Below are 25624 nucleotides of genomic sequence, written 5' to 3' on the forward strand. Positions count from 1 at the left end.
TTGACTAGTCTCACAGATTAAGATTCGTGAGACGGTCTCACGTGAGATTCACTCTAACATAAAATGTATAGTCTCGAATCACGTTATATTTTTTTAGACTTGAGACCAAAAAGGAAATTACTATTCTAACCCTATTTATACTAATCTCTGCTAAACTCATATTGAAATGAGTGAGTCTCATGTGAGACCGTCTCACGGATCATAATATGTGAGACGGGTCAACCCTACCCATATTCACAATAAAAAGTAATACTCTTAGCATAAAAAGTAATATTTTTTCATGGGTGACCCAAATAAGAGATCCGTCTCACAAATATGATCCGTGAGACCGTCTCACACAAGTTTTTGCCTATTGAAATATAGATGAAATATAGATAAAGAAAAATTTACACCAAGATTATCATATTTATAAAAAATTATTTGACAGACTAAAATTAATATCAAAATCAATATATATGCAAATTAATATCAAACACCAAAATTTACATCACGTGAACAGCGTTCGCGCTTAAGCAGCACGGATTGCATTAGTTTTGCAAACTTTTTTTTAAATTAGTTTTAAAAATTAAATTACTTTAAAAAAAAAAACCAATAATGAGAGACTCGAAATAATTTTGAAATGTGACAGACATGAAATGACATTCATTTAATATAAATGAATAAATTTAAAATAGTTGGAGTCCATAGTTAATTAAATTGAAGGTGGGCCTTGCCTATTGTATTATTAATTTGTGTCTCGAAGAGGGGTTGTAAGAACAGAATCCACAACCATTCTGCACTCATAGCATCCAGATAATCTCCTGAAACCCATGTTTCTGAAGGACCCGGGAATGGAATTAGGAGAAGCCGCGGTAGGAACATGAGTGAGTGAAGAAGAAGCTGAAGAAGAAGTCGAAGCAGAATTAATTGAATTCACAGCTGACCCGTATAAAGAACCACTGATTTTCATGGATCTGTTTGAAGAATTAAAGTAGTTTTCAGTACAGGATGAGTCCATTAACAGAGCAGTACTCCTCTTCTTCTGTTCTTCTGAGTTCTCAGGCCTTTGCGTCACTTTTGTGTTGCTGCATAGAGAACCTGAGCATCTCGTTTTCATAATAGTTTCTTCGATGGATTTCTCTTTCTTCGCCTGCTTTGATATGTAATTTTGCTTGCTCTGAATCACTTTATCTTCTCCACGGGTAAGTTTAAGCTCATGGTTTGGCTTCTGCTTTGTTTGTTTCTGTTCTTGTTGTTGTGCTTTAAGGTACCTGCAGGTGAAGATGCTCCTTACGGCTGCCCAGGAATGTGGTTTCTTAGCATGATCCTGGTGTTTGATCTGAGAATGGCGGCGGTGGTATTTTTTTGGCTGTATCTCTTTAGGTTTATTTATGGGATTCCTTCTTTTAGCCGCCATCAGAGAATGAGGTTGAAGATAATTTGGTGGAATTTTTTCCTCTTTTTGTGTATACAAGGAGCAGATAATAAATTAATAATGGCAGTGAAGAAAGTGAGACAAAGATAGACTTTTACAGAGAGGATAATGGCCATGGGAAAGACATATACCATATATGTAAGTATAATACATATGAAGTTGGCTTTGAGAAATCAAAAAAGTATATCATTATTAGAAATATATAAAAACAAAAAAAACGAATCATCTAAACATAAAATTGTAAAAGCATTTTAAAAATATCATAAAATTTATTTAATTTTTTTAATGAAACAGTTGATATAGTTATATTAAAATTTAATCAAATCATAACTGTTTGAAATGATTTTCTTATTAGTAAAGTTTTATGGAGTTGATTTTATGTTGGTCATTGGATTTACTAAGATGCCCAATTATAAATATTTTTAAAATATTTAGTTATGAACATATAATTACATAGACATGTACACATTCACAATCATCCTATAGAATATAATATTTGTATAAAAATAAAATTTGCATTATATGTAAGTAGTAATAAACTTAAAAAAAAAGTTAATTGAATCCAACGATTAAGTGTGTTTTAGGAAGAGAAGATTAGCTTTTGTCCAAACTGGTTTTATTGAAATATGGTTTTTAGATTAAAAAGATTATCAGTAGTCCTTTGATTTTGAATATGAATTTTCTTATGTATATCGTATAATGACATAATTTCCATTACGTATTTTATACTCAAACGGGGGACAGGATAACAACGTTGATAGAAAAGGGTGGGATCGTCATATTTATTATATTATTATTATTATGAAATAGACAATTAATTAATGCATAATAAAATAGACAATTAATTAATGCTCGACCAATGTAAAATAACAAAAAAAAAACCCTTCAAAACAAGGATGGAGAAGGGAGACATCATTTACTCACTGACAATCAACATGTGAATATTATTATAATTAATGGTGCAAAAAGATTCTGATATTTAATATGTAATTCAAGTACTTAATATTAACTTCAATACTAATTTAGTGGGCACGCAGATTATGGTACATAGAAATAATAGCATTGGTAAGAACAAGGATAACAGTAATTTACATCATAATGCTGCTTCAATCAGCTAGTTTGATTCCATTTGCCTCGTAAACATTTGAGACACGTGATGGGTCATAGAGTTTGACACTTTCATTGACTTAAAAATTCATATCATTCCACTCAATTTCTAGGCAATTTCTTTTATTATCATTTGTTCAATCTAAATTAGGAACATTGACAATTCAAATTTTATATTTTTGGAAAAATGTAGAATCATGACAGCCGCTGCAAAGGATGTAGCAAAGGACACCAAAGAATGTTTCAATTCCATTATACCTTTCCATAAAATGAGAACATATGTATCAGTATAATGTGTATGCCATATTAAAGTGTATCATGGATATGATTCTAAGAGACTAAAATCAGGGAGTCTTCCATAATTAGAATGGAGCTCCAAACATATCAGAGTCTTACATTGCAATGCAACTGCAGGTGCTTTCACAAAATAACACTCAAGCATTCATGGCAATTCGAGAGGCATATTATAAAGTGAACCTTTCTTTCCACTTGCTAGAAGTAAAACTGTGCACTCGAGATTATTTTTCAGAAGTCACTGATGGCTGAAGCACCCAGGCAACAAAAATCTGTATGAAGTCACAGCCGTAATTCGTTTTTCTTATAATTTTGCAGCAGAAATGGCGCTTTGGAAGCCTGCAATGAAAACAGAATGAGTTAAAGAATTCAACTTGCTATCCTTGTAACTTATTTGGCTGTTCCCAAGACTTGTTTATGATAGGAACGAGTAAAGTTAGACCAAACTGAGGCACCTAAGATGAGATTAAGACTTGCTTATCTATTGCGCAATAACAATTGTATGCTAGTGGTCAATGTGGATTTTAAGCCATGACTAAAAATAAAAGAAAATATACATATGAGTAACATAAAAATGGATTCTTTTAACATTAGATTGACGATATTTCATTTGTTTAACACGACCTGATTATCAACCTTTCTAAGAAGGTTGACTGTCATAACTGAATCAATGGTTGCCTAAAAGTTCTTTCAGAATTTTTTAGAAAAAGTTGTACAATGAAATGGGAATACCTCTAATCAAATGCATAGGGATCATCAGCATAAGGATTAAGAGATCCTTCTGAGAACAAATCGCCTAATTTGGAAGGATTTTGATGGCCTCCACCTTTAGTTCCCTGCAATAAATGAATAAATGTCACGATGAACTACAGATATTGCAGTTCTTGCCATCTCTGAATCTTTTATATGTGTGCGTTGTGGGAATAATAAGCAGACAGAGCCACTAGTTTACAAGAAGAAGCTTTCTTTTGCATCACATGAGCCATTTGACAGGAATATGAACCAAGAGCAATCAGCACACACTTCTTACCCTGTTTTCTAAAACTACTAGTTTATAGTTGATAAACTTAGATCTAGTTTAATCAAGCACGGATGAAGTAGTTATTGGCAGACTACTGCTTGCAAGAAATTGGTTAAGCTACAAAATATTAGTCTGTCGGACTACTACTTAAACTAAGACAATATGAAGGGATCATAAATGGCAGGTGCAATTACCGGAAAGAAAGACATTTAAGGATTTGTTAGTGTCTGCTTACCTTGGTTGCTTGATTGGGAGTCTTAGGTTTTGGCTTATCTCTATTCCCATGCTTTCTTGGGTCCTGAAAGTTAAAGAATGTTAATCAAGAGTTCAATCATAAACTTCTAAAACATTAAGCAAAAGCTATAATAAAAACTGTTATGTAAATACAAACCCCAAACATTACTGTGCTCTTAGTTTTTCTTCGCTTTGTGATCGTTCTTCCATTTGATGTTTCAATTTCATATTCATGGTGAGTCACCTGCCATTGAACATATGTAATCATCGAAATATTAAGACAGGTGATGCTAATATCAGGATCTTGGTTTAACATGAACGAGACTAAAATAAGCACGCACCACAGGAAACACAAATAGAGGTCCGTATACACGAGAATTCATGCACAACAAGTGAAATGATCTTACCTTCCTACTATGCTTAGGAAGACTCATTACACTTCCAGGGTTAACCTTTTCCACCCTTTTCAACAAATTTGACACTGGTGTTTGAGAATCTTTCTGGTATGGTGAATCCTGCAAAAAATCAATTGAAATTCAGGCCAATCATAACACCAGTTTGTGAATCTTAACAATTTTCCTTTAAGTGTCACCTTTTCATCTCCTTTTGTTCTGTCCAGATCATGCTTAATTCTCTTGCCACTGCCAGATCTTCTCGTCTTGGTTGACAAAAATTGAATATTTATATAAATAGGACCTCAACTATGAAAAGTGGCGAAGAACAGAACAGGTGAAGAACTCAGTTACAAATTAATCAATAATATGCTTCCAACTGACAAGATCTGGTAATTTGTATTTTTTTATGACAACATTTCAAAGTCAGACTATTTCTTCCCCTACCAGCTTGTGAATTAAGGAGAATCTTTGTGTAATTGTAATGCATGCAGAAAGAAAAATAATAATTGAGTCATGAGCTATATTAGACCAGTTTTCGGAAACCTCGTGAATGTTTGTTATTATCATGTATGGTGATATTATCACCAATTCTTGCCAGTGTCTAGAGTTTATCAACGTGAGCTCCTCGGCAAATAAAGACCACGCAGTTTCTCTCCTCAATTGAAGAATCAGGCCAGGATATAAATATTTGCACCCATCTGACATAACTGTTTATATTCCTATGCAGCTTCCAAACGATAAATAAAAAGATTTAACCTATGGACCATTAATTTAGCATCAATTCATGATGGCAATTATAACACAGATACTTCTTGATTTTCGTCAGTGTGGGGATAATGGAAGGGAGTATCAAGGTGTTACAGCTTACAGGCAGACCTTTTTAGAGTTGACTTCTTGGTCGTCTTGTGGGTTGTCACCCATTACTTTCCATTGCAGTTGCAGTTATGCCCTCTGCTGCTCTTCCTAAGATATAAAAACCCATGACCACAATAAGGTAGTGGTAACACGACTATGGTGCAATCACATGAATTACCTTGGTTTTTAAAATATCCAACTCCTCCTCCAGTCTTCTGCACTCATCTTGGTGCTCACACCTCAAAGCTCGTAGCTGAGCCTCGTGCTCAGACCTAAGTGATGCTGTTTTCTACAGAAAATATATGTAACATTAAAATGTATGATCACTTGTTACAATTGTTTGCAAATTAAGAGTTACAGTGACAGACCTCTCTGAGCTCAGTTTCAGCTTGAAGCTGGGAGCATCTCAGTTCTTCACTGTGCTTAGATATGAGGGTCATTTCTTTGCTACTGTATCCCTGCTGAATGCGGCCAATCTACATCGACAACACATTAATCTCACCATTTTATTGCTGTTCAGAATTTTTTCCTAGATTCTCTCAAAAATAAAGCCAGCAAATTATAGAATAAAAAAGGTACCCTGAGAATACCATTATGTTCATTTACAAACAATCCAGACCAACAGCACATTCACATTAGCCCATAATTCCCAGATTTCCAAATGTATCAAATCATATGACCACATATGGCAGCTTATCAGTGGCAACTGCCAACTGGAAAGTTCTCTCTTTAATTCCTGAGTTATCTTCAGTAGAGAAATAGAGAGTACTAATGTGGGAGAAAATCTTTGTGGCCCCAAATAAAAGAAAAAATTCACCCTCACGTGGAATGGGGACAAAAACCAGGTGAAATTCTCGGTTCTTGTTTGTTTTATGCCATAGAACAATAACAAATTTCACTTGAACCGAGCAAGTGGAATTACAAGACCATTCCAATGTTCTTCCTATGGCAGTTTCACAACGGTTCTTTTATACTCGAATCAAATACAACCAGAATAACAAACCTCAATGGAATTAATTTAACTGTAAAATAAGAGTAAAATATTATTAGCTTAAGACGGCCTCTATACGGTATCATACCAATGCAGCATGTTCTTCTTGTACACGAATCAAGTATTCTTGAGATTCTTTTTTATTTTCTGCCACCTTTTCCTCCAGTTGCTTTTCCACATCCCTGATAGCTTTCTCGGCCTAGAAATTGACACAGGTAATCAAAATTAATCGAATTGAAACAGAAACTCAAAAAGGAAAAGTGAGTAACAAAACCTTTTCTTTTTCATGATTAACACTCTCCTGCTTCTCCATCTCGTACTTCCTCCGTATATCATTAATTGCCTGATCAACTCCAACCAGTCAATTGCACACATAAAAAAAGAAGAGATGTGCTGTTAGAAGCTGCTGTAATGTTGATGGTGAAAGAGAGTACCTGGTCATTTCTCTGAGATATTTCTTTCAGATGCTTTGACAACTCTAATTGTTTACTTTCTAACAACTGTTCGTATTGATTCTTCGCTTCTTCTAGGTTATTTACAGCATCATTCAGTGATGTCTTGATCTAAAACAGACAGCCAAATCATATCTTACACATTCAAGAGGCTATACTACACATTTAAAGTAAAAGACTTGTGAAATAACCTCTTCTTTCTGATCTTCCAACTGTTTTTCTCTCGTCTTGAGTTCCAATATTAGCTGGTCCTTCTCCTCCAACGCAATTTCAAGCTCACTGACTCTTTTTTCAAGTGATACTAAATTTTCTTCATTTTTTTCAATATCGTTCTTCGAACGATCGATTACTTCTTGCTTTTCGAGGATATCTGCTTTTAACCCTTTGATAAGATTATTACTATCATTATTTACCTTGGAAAGTTTCAGAGACAAATCTTTCTGCATGGCACAACATAAAAACAAATAAAAAGCTTGACCATCATCACATATCAAGTTGAAAAGGCCAATGGTTAATGAAAATTAGCTTTCACCATTTCTTTTTCAGACAATCTTGAGTTTTCTAATGAAATCTTCACAGTATCCTCTAATTTGGCTATGAAGGCTTGCATTTCAGTCTGCTTAGATAAAAGTATTTCTGCTTCGGATTCCAATTTCCGAATTTTCTCTTCTGCCAACCGGCAATCTTCTGCATGCTGCACCATTGCGAATTCCTGATCTTTCTGAAGCTCAAGGACTTTACCATTCAATTCCTGATTAACCAATTGTAAAGTATTTTTCTCTGATGTGACGCATATAGACTGGTAGAGGATCTTATCAAACTTTTGTTGAGCATTCTCAGCAGCAAGTTCTTTCTCTTTCTTAGCTAGCTCAAGACACGAATCATATAAAGCATTAAGCTGAATTAAATTTTCAGAAAAGGCTAGGCTTTGATTCTCCAATTCTGTAACCCTCTCAACAACCAAGTTGACAAAATCTTCCAGATTCTTGAACTCGATGAGTGCCGTTTCTAACCTGTTAGCAAAATCGTTTTTGCTAGATAGTAGATCCATGTTATCTTTCACCAATTTTTCTTCGGAGTTCCTCAATTGTAGCAGGTCTTCTTCTTTTACTCTCAATTCAACTTGCAACTCTTCCAACTTAGAAGTCAAACTTTTCAAAGCCAGCTGATTACTGTCATCAGCTTCTTCCAAATTTTTAATCTTGTTATCTGGTTCAAAATAGAAAATGATGGAACATCATTCGGAGCCAAAGTGTCTTACAGAAGTGTAAATACCAAAATCCTGGGATTGCATCTTAGTTCTCAATTTCACAAGGTAGCGGCGTGAGCAAAGGAGTTAATTTCACGTCAAGAACCGTTGATATCTATTGACGACCAGTTACCTATATATTTTGGTTGTTTTGATTTATCTTCAAGTAAATTGAAAAAAATACAACATGTATCTTCTCCTAACATTATCACTAAATGCAAATTGAGGTTGGGTGGTAAAACTATCAAATCATGTAAACAAAACTCAATGTGCAAATTAATTGGTTTCTTTTCAATCAGCATAAGTTGAAATCCTGAGGATTATTTAGCTCCACTTATTTAACCAACCCAAAAATCCTCTCACTAAACCAAACAATGTGATGGGATTACCACTTATATTTAATAGCTATTAGCTGATAAAAGTATGCTGGCTCTAAAACTGAAAGAAATTAGAGCTACCAGAAAATAGACTGATGATTATCGTCCTTATAATGATAACTGTATTCATTTTGTTTTTTGAAGCCAATAACTGTAGTAATTTTCAATAGCAAAATGTGTGTGAACGACTTTGTGGAGTTATATTACAACACCAAATGATTAGATTAATGGTGTTAACGGTACACTTGATGAATAAAAAAGGTAAAACAAATACTTTTGGATGTTCTTAGAGTCATGAATATTTCTTTCATTGAACTTATTAGATTTGGGCTAATAAAAATATACAGCATCCCAGAAGCTTTAGCTCTGAATTAATTTAATTTTTCAAATTTTACTTGATCGGCATTACCTTTCTCTGCAAGCTGGATGGTTGTCTTGTTCTTTTCATCCAGGAAAAATTTCTCCATTTGTTCCTTAGCAAGACCAAGTTCCATAATTTCTTGCCCCCCTAGATTTATCGTAAAAAAGGCATGTCGTTATTATAAAAGTATCACAAAAAGACAACATAAAGAATCAAGTCCAATAATTTGATATCACTTCTTCGATGATCCATTCAAAAAATAAATCTGACCGATGAACTAATGGAGTTAGTCGCTCACTAATTTTAACCGTTTCTTCTGAAGACTCCAACCTCGAGGACATAGACTTCATCTGCTCATGTAATTTATCAAGGGCAACTGATGTTTCAGACAGTTTATCTTCAAAATATGCCTTATCTTTCTCAGCTGCAAGAGCATAGATTCAGTGCGACAGAATATCTGTAAAACCGAAATGAGCAATCTCCTGCTGTACAGAACACATACCATCCTGAACCTGAATAGTTAATTGCTGCAATGTTCCATCGAGTTGTTCGCACAACGTTTTTGTCAAATAGAACTTAGAGTCCAGTCCTTTCCAGAGCTTCTCATCCTCTTTCTGCTTCACTTTTTGCTTTGCATTTTCATTGAGTGCAGTTTGCAATTTCTCTTCCAGTATTTGAATTTGCTCCGTCAGTTTCTTGAGCTTAGAATTCTGCATGTCGACAAAGTCCACACCCGTTTTGTTCATTAAATGAAGAAATCAAATGAAATTTCCAAAACACACAAAAAGATGTGGTAGTCTGACTTCAGTTTCAGGTTTTGCATTTAAAAAATAAATGCAAAACTATGATACATGTCCCTGCTTAGATGTACCAAATATATGAACAATTTTACATCTACCGGTAGTTAGCCTCTTTCCCAAAAAGCTCAGGCTTACCGAAGGGGGACCAATAATAGTTTTATGATTCCAAATTTGTACGCCTATTAATATAAGAATAATGGAAACATATACACAACACATATTACTTGCTTTCAGTCGAATAAACCACAATCTCAAACAGCTATACAATCATGAATGGACGAAAAACTGCAATATAAGCATACGGACAGATGCATATATACAAGTTCGACTTTATAATATGCAGAAAATTATGAGTAAACAATGTGAGAGTTATTTATTGTCTTACTGTAAGTTCGAGGTCATTTTTTGTAGAAGCTTGTTCTTTGATCAATTTTTCTATACAAAGAAAAATCAACGTAACTAGTTAGATACGCACAAGTGTTTTGTCAAAGCATAACTAAAAAATGTACAACCTGCAGTACTCTTCAGATTCGAGAAGCTTCCAGAGGAAACCGAGTCCAAGGAAATCGGAAGTGTCTTCGTTTTCGCAGCTCCAGACTTAGAACCTGGTTGATACTTGAACTGTTCGAGGCTTTTCAAGCCTGACAGTCCTAAAATCCGACTCATTTTGTAAATCACGATAAAATCTGGAATTGAATCCCTAGATTTCAATCTGAAGAGTCACAATTCAAAGTTTTTATCGAGCTTCAATTTATCGAGTCAAGCGAAATGCACTTCATTACTTAATCGAGAACCTGCGGATTGAAATGTGTGAAAATTATAAACAGTTAAATGCGAATAAATTGGTTGATCATCTCTTCATTTTGAAAATAAATCAGAATTTCTTTGAATGAGTAGAAAACTGAAACTGAAAACCTGTACGAATCGAATTTTCTCTTCTGAGAGTGTCGAGGCTTGTGAGAAGTAAGCGTATAGTTAGAACCAATGATGGGTATTTATAGATTTGGGTTAGTTGACGGTGGATCGTTTCCTGAAGCAGGCAATGATACCCTGCGGGAGGGTACAGCGAATGTTGAAGACTCGCACACAAATTGCACCTCGCACATTTTGCTTATTTTACTAAATTAAACCTCAGAGTTCAGCAGTTATTTGCTTCGAACGATTTCAAAATATTAAAAAGGATTTTTTTTTGGGAAGGCCGAAGCCACAAAAAAAAAGGAGTTTTCAAAACGCATGTTCTTGGGAAAATTTTTAAAAAAAGGAGTTTTCAAAACGCATAATATAAAAAAAAAATATTATAAAAAAAGGAGTTTTCAAAACGCATATTATATCCTTGCTTTAGTTTGTTTCGCTCATGCGACCCTTGGGACATTCTTGAAAAGGCAAGTTGGAAAATATAGATATACGTTAAGGAATATAGTAAAACCGCACTTTTTTTTTTAATTTATGTCTATCTTTTCATAGAAATTCTTTTAACGACACCATTGTTCCGTAGCTTATGGTGCTCTTAGTTATATATGACCATATCTCGATTAGAAGTTATTGCGTAAGTCATCTGATCCATCTTCCAAATAGATAAACAATCAAAAGAGCAGCTTCATCTTGGTCTTGAATTGAAAAAAGATGGTTCCATGGTTTTGAGTTTCTGCATACAGCTCTCAGCCATAAGCAGGCCCTTAATGTAAGAGTACCTTTTGGTTATTGTCAGAATTTGGTCATGGCGTTGTTGCAAAAGCGTGTATTATCTGATGCTATAGAGCTGCTCGAAGCTTGTGAAGTTCGGCTAACTATTCTTTTTCACTTCAGAGTTCAGGCCTATTCAGCTGATAATGATTCACTATATATGAAATATATGATGGGCTTGTTCTTTAGACTGCTTGTCAGTGTATATAAACTTCATAATCTGCCGCCGTAGTTTTCTTTTTTTCCTTGTTTGCTGCAATTTTGAAGTCCATGCTTCTGAAAAACAGTGGAGGACTGGAACTTTTATGCAATTTTTTGAAGATCCATCAAGTAAATGTCGACCTACAGGCTGAAGAAAACCAGGTGAATGTCTTCTGAATTACAGTTATTTTTCTCAACGGTAATCTGTGATTTTTTTCCCGCTAGTTGACCATATGAAGTTATGGTTTATTTTGTTTCATTTTCAGCAATTAACTATGAAACACTTGCTCTCTTGGGTCCGCACCAATTTGATTAAGGAAAGGCCCGAAATGTTTATGAAAGGGGATACTGTGTAAGTGACTCATTCATTATAGCTGTATCTAAAAAAGAGTCCTTTCTTTACAGTTGATGATTCAATTTTCAAGCAGTGTTCGGTTAGAAATTATTTTTTCCAAAAGTTGGATCTCATCAACGTGGGCCAACAATAATTTTATGTTTGAGCACGCCCATCACTTGTGAGTTAGGGATGTAGGAAATATTCCCAGGATTAATATGTAGGTTCTGCATATATATTGGTCAGGTGTTGGGAAATATAGGCTCGGATATAACTACTCAAGATCAACTTTTGTCAAGTTGATATCTTAAACATTTGACCTCTTGTCTCGATGATCGTGTAAGATATTAATTTCTTCTCAAAAGTTTGAGTTCATGGAGGTGGGTCGAGAATGATTTTATGTCTTCAACATTTTCATCCAAAGAAAAAAATGGTCATTGTAACCTGGCCCTGGAATGACTTTAAGCACAACGAGAATGTAACGCGTTAGTTTCATATCTGATGCACATGCAGAAGACCTGGAGTTTTAGTCCTTGTGAATGAATGTGATTGTGAACTAGTCAGCGGACAGCTTGACACGGCGCTAGAGGAGAAGGACGTCATCGTTTTCATCTCAACATTGCATGGAGGATAATTTTAATTGTGCAACTACAAGTATAGTGATTTATTTATTACAGGGAAGGTGATATGTTATATGCTATATCAAGGATTGTCTGGTCGCTCATCTTTATTATCGACTCTTTGGCACAAGAGCACTGATGTATGGTGTATGAGTATCCTACATGAATATTTTCCCACCGAATGCATGAGTTTGATGTTAATTTTTTTCAATTCTTTGCTTTAGTTCTACAGTAATTGACTTTACTAATTTAATAATAGTAGTAAAAATATTTTTTTATTCTTTTATTTAGCTCTTGAAGAAAGAGTTTCTGCGTCCAAATAATGGGCTTTAAAAAAAAGTGCTTTGAAACAAGGACGCTTGATGAAATTTGTTCAGTGTCAATGTTTCTTAAATAAACAATAATCATGAATCAGAGTGACATTTTAAAGAAAGTATAATCAGTAGCATTCACGTGTGAGTTTATATATCTATCTTTTGTATAACATAGGGGTTAATTCAAATTTTCTTGCATAAGCGAAAACGAAAGGGATCAAATTGTAACAGTATGCCTTTTAGGAGATGATCTTGCCGACGAGTTCAACCAAATTAAATAGGATACAAGTAACTATGTATGTAGAGTTCAGATCCCAATCGTTTTTTGTTCCCATGAAATTTAATTTAACCGATATTTCTTGTGATGTCCCTCCAACAATCCACCCCCCCACGCCTGCGCTCTCACATGTATGGTGGGTCGTTTTTTAATTGGCATCATCCCATTAATTCGTCTCCTCAAATTTCTCATTGCACCACGAATTACTGCATTTATTTGACTATTGACATTAATCGTGCCATCAAAAAGAGTCGTGATCAAAATATGTGTAACATGATGACTTTAACAGATCGAAAAAAAAAATTTTAAAAGGAAAAAAAATTAACCAGAGGGTGATGGGTAGTTGGAAATACAATAATTACTACTCGTGGCTTGCGTTGCAGTCATTAAAAATGCTGACCCAATTAATAAATCGTAAGGGGTCATTTACAATTAATGAAATGTAACGAGAGAGATATTAATAATATTAATTTGTATTTATTATCCTCCACCAGTATATCTCTACTAGGAAAATATACAACTCTAAACATTTTTCACCAATTCCGACATCTCCTTGGCCCAATTTTTTTTTTTTAATATTACATTATGTTTTACGAGCAATAAGGGAAATTTTTGATTAAAATTTTGACAGTATCTAATTAATGTTATTAGAGATGGAAAATGACGAATACTAATATTACAGTAGCTTGTCCTAATTCTAATTATGAGTTTTAATGTAATGGGCCTTTAACAACGTAACCCATTATGTAAAATCAGTCTGTTTACCAAACTAATTACAGCTTGAGCCTATGATTAGCACCAAATTAATAGGCTTAAAATCTATAGAGGACCATACCATAAAAACGTAGGGCAATCTCGCCATTAAGCCCAAAAGCACAGGTGTTGTTTCTGTACAACAAAAATGACCAGTCCTGCCCCTTTCACTGTCTGGAAAATTACCAAAACTAGTGTTGCTAACTGTTTATGGCTCATCCTAGGGGTCAGGGCGTTTGCCAAATTCTGTTAATGCTTATATAATTTAATTTTAAAAAACTATAGAAAATTATATTGTATCTGATACCGAGGATAACTACTGTTAATTTTTTATTGGATAAACCCCGAATATATTGGATTATTCCTTCCTACCTCTGGCAGTGCCTGCAGTGGTACATCCAAGGGTCAGAATTTTTTCTGGCTCAATTTTTTTTTTTTTTTTTAAATTTTTCCTCATGAGATTGAATATCAGCCATTGATCCTGTGTGTGGACACTGCCCCTACACCCAAGATCGAACTTACCGAATATATGGGATAGTCGATAAATCACCTGCAACCATTAAATTTGCAGAAGACTGGGGACAACTTTTCTAGGTCACAGGTTAAATCAACTCAAGTACTCAAGTAAGTGAGATGTGTGTGTTTTCTTTTTAATAATTGCAATTAATGAAGTCTGCATTAAACCATATTTCGATGCAAGATTGAATAAAAAAAATACATTTGATTTTCTCAAGTATTATTTCTGTAATTTTAGCATTAACAACCAAGTAAAACTTGTATAAGTATATATATTCCACAAATAGATATACTAGTGAGAAATGCTCAATGTAATGCAAAATTGCCAAATGCAAACCTTGTTAAGCTCGTGATATTATTTTGTAATGAATGTATAAGTTGATGAAATATGTGAGTGTTTGACTTGTAATCAAGAATTTGATTATCTTTGCCACACATTTTCGGACGAGCATATCGCACAGAACTTATCTAGTGTGATTTAATTGGTAAACATGTTTTGTATATTATTGCATTAGTCAGAAAAATTTACCGAATACACATAGAATATCACGACCGCAATTTCTCACGTCATGAAGAAAAAATTGTGATATTTTTAGGTTTCATACTAATGCGTCATTTGTGATTTTTATGGATGCAAACAAACAATTATCGTATGTACATTTCACTGATATATTTTTAAATTTATGTATATTAAAATTTGCTAAATAATCAGCGAGTTAAAATAGATTACAAGTCGTTTTAAGAAAAGACAAGATTAGTTTAAATAAATTAATAAATGATGTTTTTTAAATCAAACTACAATTTTTTTGTTTCATTATATTATCTTTGATACAGTGGTAAAGATCAAATTTAACTCGAATTAGTTATATTTGAGTCCAAGTTTGATTTAAAGTTCAAAATTTTTGCTCGAATTCGATTTGAATTAAAACTCGAGTTTGGCTCATTCAAATATGTTCGTAAACCATTCGAATTATTGTTCGAAAATAAATATTCGAAATGTTTGAAATTTAGTTATTTAATATATAATTATATTATATTAATGAAATACAAAAACTCGTGAGTAACTTACGAATTATCGAACCAAATAATTTGATTTTGAGTTTGATTAATATTCAAAATTCAATAAGATCGATTATAAATCAAATATTTATAGTAAGAACCGGAAAACCTCGTAAACATAATGGATTCAGTTATGTATTTTTAAGCTGTAAACGTCACCGAATGATTTCTCACAAAATATTATTTTCATCTAAATTACTTTTTTTTACCAACAAAAAAAAAAACTTCCCCTCCAACGCTTTTGTCTCTCTCACGCACTCATTTATTCCCACATTTCTATTTCTCACCAATCTTTTCTCCACTCCTTCATCGGCCTTTTCAGATTCCTCTTATTCATTTCTTCTGTTTCTCTCTCTATCTACAAACCTCCCCTCTACACTACTGTTTACTGGATTCTCACCTTATTCCCCCAATGACAAGTTACTGAAACTATTCTTGTTCGTCTCTTGAATTCTCTCCGGAGTTGAGAGAAAAAGTATGAAATAGGCCGGGAAATGCTGCCGGAGCTGGGTCACCTAGCTTTTTGTCAAATTTCCCGTCCACGAAGCTGAGCGCAACGACCCAACGGAGAGTTGCTTAAGTTAATATCATGCAGGAAACCTTATTATTTTGCTTGCCAGAAGAGAAGAAAAGAATGCCAGAGCCACTGTTATGCATAAAGCTTGTAGAAAATGACAAGAAGAAAACGGATGGAGAGACTTTAGATACCGACTCGGAGAAATTCCTTGATATTACTAGCACCACCATTACGCCGAGATCAGTTGTCATTATTCCTAGAAGCAAATCACAAGGCACCTGCCGTAGGGTAACACCCACCTCCATTTCAGAGAACAACGCAGCTTATATCGTCGAGAAATATCTCCCAAATGGAGATCTGTATATTGGAACATTCTCGAACAATACGCCGCATGGATCCGGTAAGTACTTGTGGAAAGACGGGTGTATGTATGAAGGCGAGTGGAAGAAGGGAAAAGCGAGTGGGAAGGGGAAGTTTTCCTGGTCTTCCGGAGCGACCTTTGAAGGTGAATTCAAGTCGGGTCGGATGGAGGGTACTGGCACTTATATCGGATCCGACGGAGATATGTATAAAGGCTCGTGGTCCGGGGATCGGAAGCATGGCTACGGGGTAAAGCATTATGGTAATGGGGATTGTTACGAAGGGCAGTGGAAGAAGAATCTGCAAGATGGCCAAGGGAGGTATGTTTGGAGTAACGGGAATGAGTATATTGGGGAGTGGAAGAATGGGATGATTAATGGGAGAGGCGTTTTAGTATGGAACAACGGGAACAGGTATGATGGAAATTGGGAAAATGGGATTCCAAAAGGGCATGGAGTTTTCACTTGGCCTGATGGAAGTTGTTACATTGGATGCTGGTCTGCTGATTATAGTAAAAATAGTAATAGGACCCAGGTTTTGAACGGTACTTTTTACCCAGCTCACAATTCCAAGAACAGGAATAGGACTGAAGAAGGTTTACAGGGGTATTTTGGCAGTAAGCTATCCACTCCTTTGCTTATGGTGGGGGATGAGAGTGTAAATGTGGTGATTGGGGGCGGAGGTGGGAAGAAGAGGTCGTCTGTGGATGGTTGTGTTATGGCGGAGAGAGCTTTTCCGAGGATTTGTATCTGGGAATCGGATGGCGAATCTGGGGATATAACCTGTGATATCATGGATGATGTGGAGGCATCAATGTTGTATAGAGAAGGGTTTGCGTTGGATCGAGATTTGATAAAACAGTTTCGTAAGAATCCGTGTTTTGGTGGCGGGGAAGTGAAGAAGCCCGGACAGACAATATCCAAAGGGCACAAGAATTATGATTTGATGCTCAATCTCCAGTTGGGTATAAGGTAATAATAAAGCTAATTTTGTGTTTGGCTGCTGGTCTATCAATATTGAGGCAATTGCTCGAGTTTACTTACCTTTTTGATTAATTATTTAAATTATTATTTCGGTAGATATGCTGTGGGAAAGCATACTTCCTCTGTGCGTGATCTTAAGCTGAGTGATTTTGATCCTAAGGAGAAGTTTTGGACTAGGTTCCCTCCCGAAGGATCCAAATTGACTCCGCCCCATCAATCTGTAGAGTTCCGATGGAAAGATTATTGTCCTGTGGTGTTTAGGTATGCAATCCTCTTCGAATTTAGTTTTTGGATTCGTGTCTTAATTGCAGTTCTTGCTATTACCATCAGAAGTTCGATATATTTCCGCGTTTGCATATTTTTGTGTATGCTCTCATTTGGATAGATATGTTACTTTATCTGATTATGGTGATTTCAGAACATTTTACCGTTTCTGCATCCTAAAATGGTGAATTCTATTTGGCATTTTCAGACATTTAAGAGAATTATTCCAAGTAGATCCCGCGGATTACATGTTAGCCATTTGTGGGAATGATGCACTAAGGGAGCTTTCGTCTCTAGGGAAAAGTGGAAGTTTCTTTTACCTGACACAAGATGATAGGTTTATGATCAAAACAGTGAAAAAACCAGAAGTCAAGGTTGGTTTCCTATCCCTTTGACTTGTTAAAAGTTCCAAAATATGCTTCTAAAGCATGAAAATTGTTTTTTCTTTATTACACCATGTCCTGGTTAATCATTGCTGCAAATTTGAAGTTGGGTTATTTTTTTTATTTAGGTGCTTGTAAAGATGCTTCCTAGTTACCATCAGCATGTCTGTTGCTATGAAAATTCCTTGGTCACAAAGTTCTTTGGCGTTCATTGCGTAAAACCAGTTGGTGGGATCAAGGTACATTTATTTTGAAGCAAACTAGCTCTGTTTTTTTTTACTAGTGTTTTGCCAAATTAGCTCACTTATCTCAAATATTGGTGAATTAGACTCGATTCATCGTAATGGGAAACTTGTTCTGCTCTGAGTATCGAATACATAGAAGGTTCGACTTGAAAGGATCATCCCATGGACGCTCAACCGAGAAGCCTGAGCGTGAGAGAGATGAAACCACCACTCTCAAAGATCTTGATCTAAACTTTGTATTTAGGCTTCAGACGAACTGGTATCAAGAAGTTATAAAGTGAGTATGTTACATCTCTTGTTACAGCAATATTATTCTATTTCACAATATTGGCTTTTTTCTAACTCGATAAACTTATTTCTCTAGACAAATCGAACGTGATTGTGAATTCTTGGAGGCTGAGGGAATCATGGATTACAGTCTTTTAGTTGGTCTTCATTTCCGTGACAATAATTCTGCAGAAAAAATTGGTTTGTCACCTTTTTTGTTGCGTACAGGTAAATTTTCATAATTTTTTTGCTATACCTAGTTAATGCATTGGTAATTATTATTCATCATTTCTTGGATTTAAAGGTTGCTCATATCACCCTCAGGTAACAATGGTTCTTATCAAAATGAGAAATTCATACGCGGCTGTCGATTTCTTGAAGCAGAACTTCAAGACATGGATCGGGTGTTAGCCGGCAGGTGTGCATGTTCAACATATGTAAATACGTATTGGATTCTTAATTGTGTGTTAAATTTGTCACGAGGACTTAGATATTTCTCTCTAGCGTGACCCCCCAAATTATTTTCTTCTAATATAATAGAGAAAACTGCAGATATGAATGTTTTAATTAGCAATATTCCTTGTCATTTAATTTTCCTTCAATTATTTTAGCATGGTAGTTGGAATAATTGCAAGGTCATCTGGCCGTGGTGGCAATATTGTTTAGGCATTTTATTAGTAGACAGTTGTTTGTGGGGCACCTTATTATTGCCTTTTGGGATAAGAGCAAGATCTCAGTCCAGTCCTGTTTAATTTTTTACCCCATTTATAACAAATATTGATGGAAATGACCCCAGGATTTTGGTTTGAGGGTGGCTATTCTGCATCTTTTGGGGCAAATTTACATTTGTTGGCATATTTTTTGTTATTGTATATATATTTTTCGTGACTGAGTTGTAAGGTTGTGGTCGATTTTGCTCTTGATCAGGAAGCCATTGATCAGACTTGGAGCTAACATGCCAGCACGGGCAGAACGAGTGGTTCGGAGGAGCGATTTTGATCAGTATACACCAGGTGGATTCAACAATTTGAGACCTTCCCGGAGCGGTGAAATCTACGAAGTTGTCCTCTATTTTGGAATTATCGACATTTTACAAGACTATGATATTAGCAAGAAACTTGAGCACATGTACAAATCCTTACAGGTCAAGTCTACTTCAATTTCAGCAGTTGACCCAAAACTATATTCCAAAAGATTTCGAGATTTTATTGGGAGAATATTCATTAAAGATAGGTGACACTACTTGAGGCAATACCAAGAGGGATGTATCTAAAGATTCTCTGTTGAATCTCTGGGAACGAGGATTTTTGCCAACAATTCAGGGATCGGAGGGAGAAGAATTGAGGTCTGAATTTGGCTGAATTTTGTGGATCAGCCGTTATTGGAAGTAGGTCTGTTTTGTGCATCAAAATTAATTGGTCTTTGGGACACTTTTGTGTTATTGTTTTCATCAAAGATAAGGTATAGTGAACAGAGCAAGTACTTGCCTCCAAAGAAAAAGATTCAAATAATGGGAGTGGGGGATAAGTGTACAGTTATACGGGAAAAAAGTGGTGGAAATTATGAGATTTTTTTGTTGAGATTTCCGAGCTCTCGTTCTGAGATCCCCACACCCTCTCCAGTCTTGTTTTCCTTTTTTTTCATTTCGATTTTTTTTATAACTGAACTTGGCAAAATTTTAAGATTGTTAATATTTCACCAACAAAGATAGGCAATACTTGATTTTGTGAAAATATTTTGTTCCGACAATAAATTAGGTAAATTGAAGTTTGTGTACTAAGCTTTTACTCCGCATTTGCTTTTATTTTTGAATGTGACAATGGAAGAGTTGTAAACGCATGAAAAGAAGAGAAAGCAAATGTTAAAGAAACGCTTCAATTTGAAACTTAAAATAAGATAATGTTTTGCTTCTTTTGAAAAAATATCTGATTAGGCCCCTCCCTTGAATATTTCTTACTAAAGTAAATAATTCAAATACACGCTAATGATTCACACACTTCTCCTGTGGAGCACACTACTTGGAGCAACTTCAATATTTCTACTTCCTGGATTGACATTAATAATCAAATTCTACCACTTATTCAAATGTTTTAAAAATCACAATATTATTTATGTATCCAATATTCATCGACCCAACTAGACAAATCCCTGAGAGTTATCTGTTTTTTCCAAATAAAAAAAAATATATATAGATATATATAGAGTAGTGTTTGAGGTCAAAGTTTTTCAGTGGTCAGGGTGGATGAGGCCCATCCAGTTGTCTTTTTGACCTTTGGTGCTCTTTTTTCAGGGGATCTTCTTTCGTCTGTTACCTCAGATCCTACTGTCTCATTCGCTCCCCACTGCTTTTTTCCTCGCACAACTCCCCGCCACTGTAATAAAAAAGTAATTTGTCGATAATAATCACACAATTTATGTTGCGCGCTTTAATCTTCAACATATTCACGATTGGCATTTGGGATCATTATTACCCCTAACTAACACATTGGATACATCCAATCTTAGATTAAGAGACGGTTTCACAAATTTTTATCGATCTTTATCTGTGAGACGTGTCAAAAATAATATTTTTTCATATATGATTCAACTAAGACATTTGTCTCACAAAATACGACTCGTGAAACCGTCTCACACAAGTTTTTGTCTTAATTTTAAATAAAGAAGACTCTAAATGACTACAATCTAGTCAGTTTTATTTATTTTTATTTTTTAAAAATTTTGAGGTTAAATATTAAGCGTGTCCAGAGTAATTATATCATTTCTCACTTGTTATATTAGAGTTAAATTTCGAATTTAATATTTCATTACATTAATGATTAATCGTATTTTTCAAAATGGTAGTTGTAGCATGCATGCATGCATTGATTACAACCTTATGGCCTCAAGTGACATGAAGTCTGAATTTGATTTTTTCTAAGGAATGAATTTGATACTTTTGTATATGACTTTAAAATAAATCAATTGATTTGAAATTCAGTCTTTTTTTATTATTATTATTATTTCTATCTTCCAGCTTTAAAGGTAAATACATAAAATCACAATTCACCTATTCTTGATATTATAATCTCATGAAATTTTTTAATTACTAACGTACACTGAAAAATAAGCTCGGTTTGATTTACCTTATCCATATCAGTTCCATTTTCTTTGTTTGGCTTGCACTTTTTGGCAACACCACTCCAGTTCTGCAGGAAGTCCATAATTTAACTGAGTCATGTTGACCAAATGTAGTTTGCATAGAATCGAAGCAAGAGCAATTCGTACCGGATTAGGCTCCGTAGATCTGTCAACATGAGTTGCATCTTCTTCAATGACCGGGGAAGAAGGATTACGAGTGATCTGAATCTCGATCGGGTTATTGTGTTTTATTGTACCTAAATAGTTTTAAACTATATATCATTCGGATACAAATGAATACAATGTGGATAATGCTTATACTTTCTCAACCGAATGAATTTTACAACCACCTAAATTTGTCTGAATGTTTTTATAACTTTTTTTTTAAAAAAAAATCTCTCGTATCTTTTAATTTTTTTTCCCCCACGAGTTTTTAATAGTTAGGTGATCATTGTTGCACTCAATTGGAGATTATAGTTTTGTATCATGTTTTCTTATTATCCGTCTAAATATCTGATTTTGTGATGTAATAGGATCTCTTACCTACGTTAGAGTTTATGATTTGTATCCGATATTCATTTTGACATTTAGGTGTTATTGATTTTGAGCATTTCATGACTAAATCATGAAAAAGAAACTCATTCTAGACAAAATCATGGAAAATGAAGGAAATTTAGAGTAAGTTTTTGAACTATTCTTTGATACAGCATCATACATTTATGCAATTAAAGAAAAAAAATTGAAGACGCATTTAATATAAAAATATCATTATATTATATTATATTATATATGGTCACATTTTATTCGTACATATACCGATACTCCGATAGTGTGTGTCCATCCGTTAGTGTATATATACTTTATAAAGTGTTTAACAATGACCAAATCGAGATGGGCTTGGATTTTCTAGGACCAGTTCCATTGTACCAAGACAATTCACAGTTCAATCATATATCTAATTAATGCATCACTTTATATTGATGATGAAAATCGTTTAATATGCTTGGGTTCGATATTTTGTTAACATGATTAAGATCCAACTTCGACAAGTTAGATGACGAAATAGATAACATGATGAATTGGGGAACTAAAAAAGTACATTTTAAAGATGTAACTTGGGGGAGGATATTTTGATCATAGAATATATGGTCTTATGTTTTAGGGATAAACCTCATTAAAAAAAATGCATTTATTTTTATCTCGCTCCGGAATATGATTCATCACCCCCTAACCCTTTGACATAAAAATTATAGAAGATCAGCTCCAGGTACTAGTATATTTCTTTCTAGTTACTATCAATGGAGTTTTGAATAGGTTGATTTTGGACCACTAAATCCTTCAAATAAATGTCAATTTCAAATCCGAAAGAGATATATCTACACTCGAGTGATTTCGAAATGAGGTCTAGACTGGGAATTATGGGTTACCATATCTCGCTTCTGTTTCTTGTGTAGGTGCATTGTTTCGACTCTTTCACCAAGATGCTAATTACGACATCTTGCAAATTGTGTGTCCACTCCCTTCGCATATCTGAAATTTGATATTTTTGGATTATAAAGGAACTATATAATTCACAATTAAATGTGAAAAAAAATGTATCTGCTAATCTACTTGGGCAATTTTATATCTTGAATTTGTGCCAATATTTTTAAAGCCCATGCAGATTACAATCCAGATAGCTATACCAAATGGTCCATTTAAATTGGGTCCATTGGGCTTTCTAATTGGACCCATTCTACAGATATTAATATCCATTTATGTCAAATCAGGTACGGACCCATTCTTCAACAGGTAGATGATATCAGCCCATAAACTTGCTCAGAACTTGATAGCTTCTTCAAATGGACCGAAGCCCAGTTAAAATGAGAAGCAACGAGCTGAAAATTATGTTTTTTCTACGAAAAATACATTCTCTATTATCTAAACTGTAATTAATTATTTTTTTTATTTAACTGTTTACCGAAATACTCGATTTTTCTACCAACGCGGTCGGCTCCATTTTTCAGAACAACTTCCATTGAGTCTATATGTATATGTCCTCTTTTTCGCTCTCTGGACTCTTGTTTTGAGAAAACATGGTTTGACTGATGAAAATTACTCATTTTTATTAATTCCAGAGTTTCTCATAATTTGAAAGTTTTCACTTAATAGATTTCTGTAACGAGACTCGATCCAATTAAGTATGTTCTCAATAGCAATGAAACTGATCATCTTAGGATGTTCAGAAGGGATTTCTAGAGACGGGGAAGAGGTTAATTAAACTTGACGGATATATATATATAATACAATCCGATATTTTTTCAATTCAAACAATAAGTAAAAAAAATCAAAATATAGAAAAATTCGGAATGATTATCGTCCGTTAAAAAATCATGATCTCAACAAATATTTTTTTGAGTTAAAATAAATGATCATGGTTTTCAAAAATTATTTTCACCTGGCTAGATTTGTTTAAACTCAAATCCAGAACACAGACCAAATATTTATTCGAATGATATAATTAGCATGAATTATATTTTATTTCTCACGTTGTCCAATGCACAGCGACTTATTCGATCGAAAAAACATACTTGACCAATATATACATACAACTGCATCAAAGACATTGAAGTAACCAGCTAGCTATCTGTTTTTACCACATCTTAAAACTCGTCTCTCTCATTCCGAATGTCTATAATCAAGACAAGAGAGTCCGAAGTATGTGTAGTGATAGGACAGGCTCTTTATTGCCTTAACAATGCATTGCATATATCCTCTAAAGTCCTGTCTCTATGCAATTCAAACACCAAATTTTCTTTAAATTTCGGTCAAATAACCTTAAATGGGCACTTCGAAAATTATACAAGAAAAGGGAGAAAAAGGCATTTACAGTTCCGAATGAAGTACGAGAGGATGCGTATATATCATCAAACTGCACTCATCGCCTTTATTCAACTTCCAAATGCTTAAACTGAAATAGGAAACAGTCAAAAACCTGCAGGGAATGCATGCAGTAACTTTTTGTTATCATAAATTCACACACACACACACACACATACACATATGTATTATAAAAAAAGCTACGGGAAACTGATTAACCTTAGAGTGAAAGTTGAGAACGTCGGTTAATTTGCATTTTCGTGAAATTAACCTTAAAAAATCCTCTTATTTTTTTAAAAATGGCGATGGTTTTTCATGAGAAGCTTGTTTGTATATGAATTTATATATGTTGTGTGGGCGTTTCCGAAAAGGCTGGTTATCCGCCGCCAAGATTTCTTGTATTGTCTGGTTGCATTTAATGAAGTGCTATAATTAGATACTACCTAAACCGATCTTCCTAATTGTACAACATCCGTTTTACTCCAATACTGTGCCTTGTCTCTTTCACCGAATATATATTTACTATATTATTCTTTTTAATAACATATATCATCCATTCTTCCACAATATATGCATATTTTTTTTTGTTAATATTTATACGATAATATATTTAATCAAATTCGAAATTTGAAATAACGCTCGACACATGATGATTATATTTTATGTGATTAATATGTGACATGAAAAATATTTGTTTATGTTACTTTTTGAAGTTTTTATTGTGTGTGTTAAAATCATTCAAGATCATGTGTGAATAATAATAAGCATTACAACATAATATATAATGCTATGTTTTCGAGAAAAAATATCTATTAAAAAAAAGTAGGTTTTTTTTGAGACGGTCTCACGAAGCTTTATCTGTGAGATGGGTCAATCCTACCGATATTTACAGTAAAAAATAATATCCTTAGCATAAAAATAATATTTTTTCATTGATAACCCAAATAAAAGATCCGTCTCACAAAATACAATCTGTTAGATCGTCTCACATAAATTTTTACCTTAAATAATATAGAATCTAACATAGTTATAGTAGTAGTAGAACTCAAATACTTTTATTTATCGAACTATATAAATAAAATTTTTACTATTAACAAAAATTCTATAGTTTTACCTATCTATATTACGGACCATATATTTGGTCGGAGTGGGTTTTTTTTTTTAATATTAATTTTGTAATTTTGAATTGTTTTAGGGTTTAAAAATATATATATTGTACAAACAATGCAAGTGTGAGAGTATTAATTAGTATATATAAATATTAAAGGTCGGTTTCTTTTCAGGCTGCGCCATTTTTCTTTCTCCTGCACCTTGATTCGACC

At 34.1% G+C, this 25624-nt stretch overlaps 3 protein-coding genes and 1 long non-coding RNA gene across 5 annotated transcripts; 3 read left to right on the forward strand and 1 right to left on the reverse strand.

Moving 5' to 3' along the window:
- Nucleotides 1-1049: 1049 nt before the first annotated feature.
- LOC140817117 (uncharacterized) lies at nucleotides 1050-3153 on the forward strand. The gene is made up of 4 exons (XR_012114717.1): nucleotides 1050-1181; nucleotides 1257-1336; nucleotides 1458-1552; nucleotides 2715-3153. It is a non-coding gene; the product is annotated as an uncharacterized lncRNA (long non-coding RNA).
- A 1349-nt stretch (nucleotides 3154-4502) lies between these two features.
- Nucleotides 4503-10561, reverse strand: LOC140817115 (synaptonemal complex protein ZEP1-like). 2 transcript variants are annotated; one of them, XM_073176717.1, is made up of 15 exons: nucleotides 10466-10561; nucleotides 10063-10344; nucleotides 9936-9985; nucleotides 9253-9460; nucleotides 9049-9174; nucleotides 8799-8897; nucleotides 7296-7972; nucleotides 6955-7203; nucleotides 6746-6874; nucleotides 6586-6654; nucleotides 6400-6510; nucleotides 5689-5796; nucleotides 5499-5609; nucleotides 4663-5428; nucleotides 4503-4585 (listed from the first exon to the last, which is right to left on the reverse strand). In XM_073176717.1, the coding sequence occupies exons 2-14, from the start codon at nucleotides 10214-10216 to the stop codon at nucleotides 5408-5410; spliced, it is 2112 nt and encodes a 703-aa protein (XP_073032818.1). In that variant the 5' UTR covers nucleotides 10217-10344; nucleotides 10466-10561; the 3' UTR covers nucleotides 4503-4585; nucleotides 4663-5407. The 2 variants fall into 2 exon arrangements, with proteins under 2 accessions (XP_073032818.1, XP_073032820.1); XM_073176719.1 differs by lacking the exon at nucleotides 4503-4585 and having other exon boundaries at nucleotides 4661-4728; nucleotides 5342-5428.
- Nucleotides 10562-10929: 368 nt separating this feature from the next.
- On the forward strand, nucleotides 10930-12594 carry LOC140816846 (ubiquitin-related modifier 1 homolog 1-like). Its single transcript, XM_073176328.1, has 3 exons — nucleotides 10930-11596; nucleotides 11701-11786; nucleotides 12282-12594. The coding sequence occupies exons 1-3, from the start codon at nucleotides 11504-11506 to the stop codon at nucleotides 12400-12402; spliced, it is 300 nt and encodes a 99-aa protein (XP_073032429.1). The 5' UTR covers nucleotides 10930-11503; the 3' UTR covers nucleotides 12403-12594.
- A 2992-nt stretch (nucleotides 12595-15586) lies between these two features.
- On the forward strand, nucleotides 15587-20083 carry LOC140816521 (phosphatidylinositol 4-phosphate 5-kinase 1-like). The gene is made up of 8 exons (XM_073175852.1): nucleotides 15587-17155; nucleotides 17264-17428; nucleotides 17640-17805; nucleotides 17943-18053; nucleotides 18143-18336; nucleotides 18424-18554; nucleotides 18651-18744; nucleotides 19254-20083. Exons 1-8 carry the CDS (start codon nucleotides 15897-15899, stop codon nucleotides 19561-19563), a joined length of 2430 nt encoding a protein of 809 aa, XP_073031953.1. The 5' UTR covers nucleotides 15587-15896; the 3' UTR covers nucleotides 19564-20083.
- Nucleotides 20084-25624: the final 5541 nt, after the last annotated feature.

The sequence above is a fragment of the Primulina eburnea genome, chromosome 16, assembly GCF_022965805.1.
Source record: "Primulina eburnea isolate SZY01 chromosome 16, ASM2296580v1, whole genome shotgun sequence".
Classification (NCBI taxonomy): Eukaryota; Viridiplantae; Streptophyta; class Magnoliopsida; order Lamiales; family Gesneriaceae; genus Primulina; species Primulina eburnea.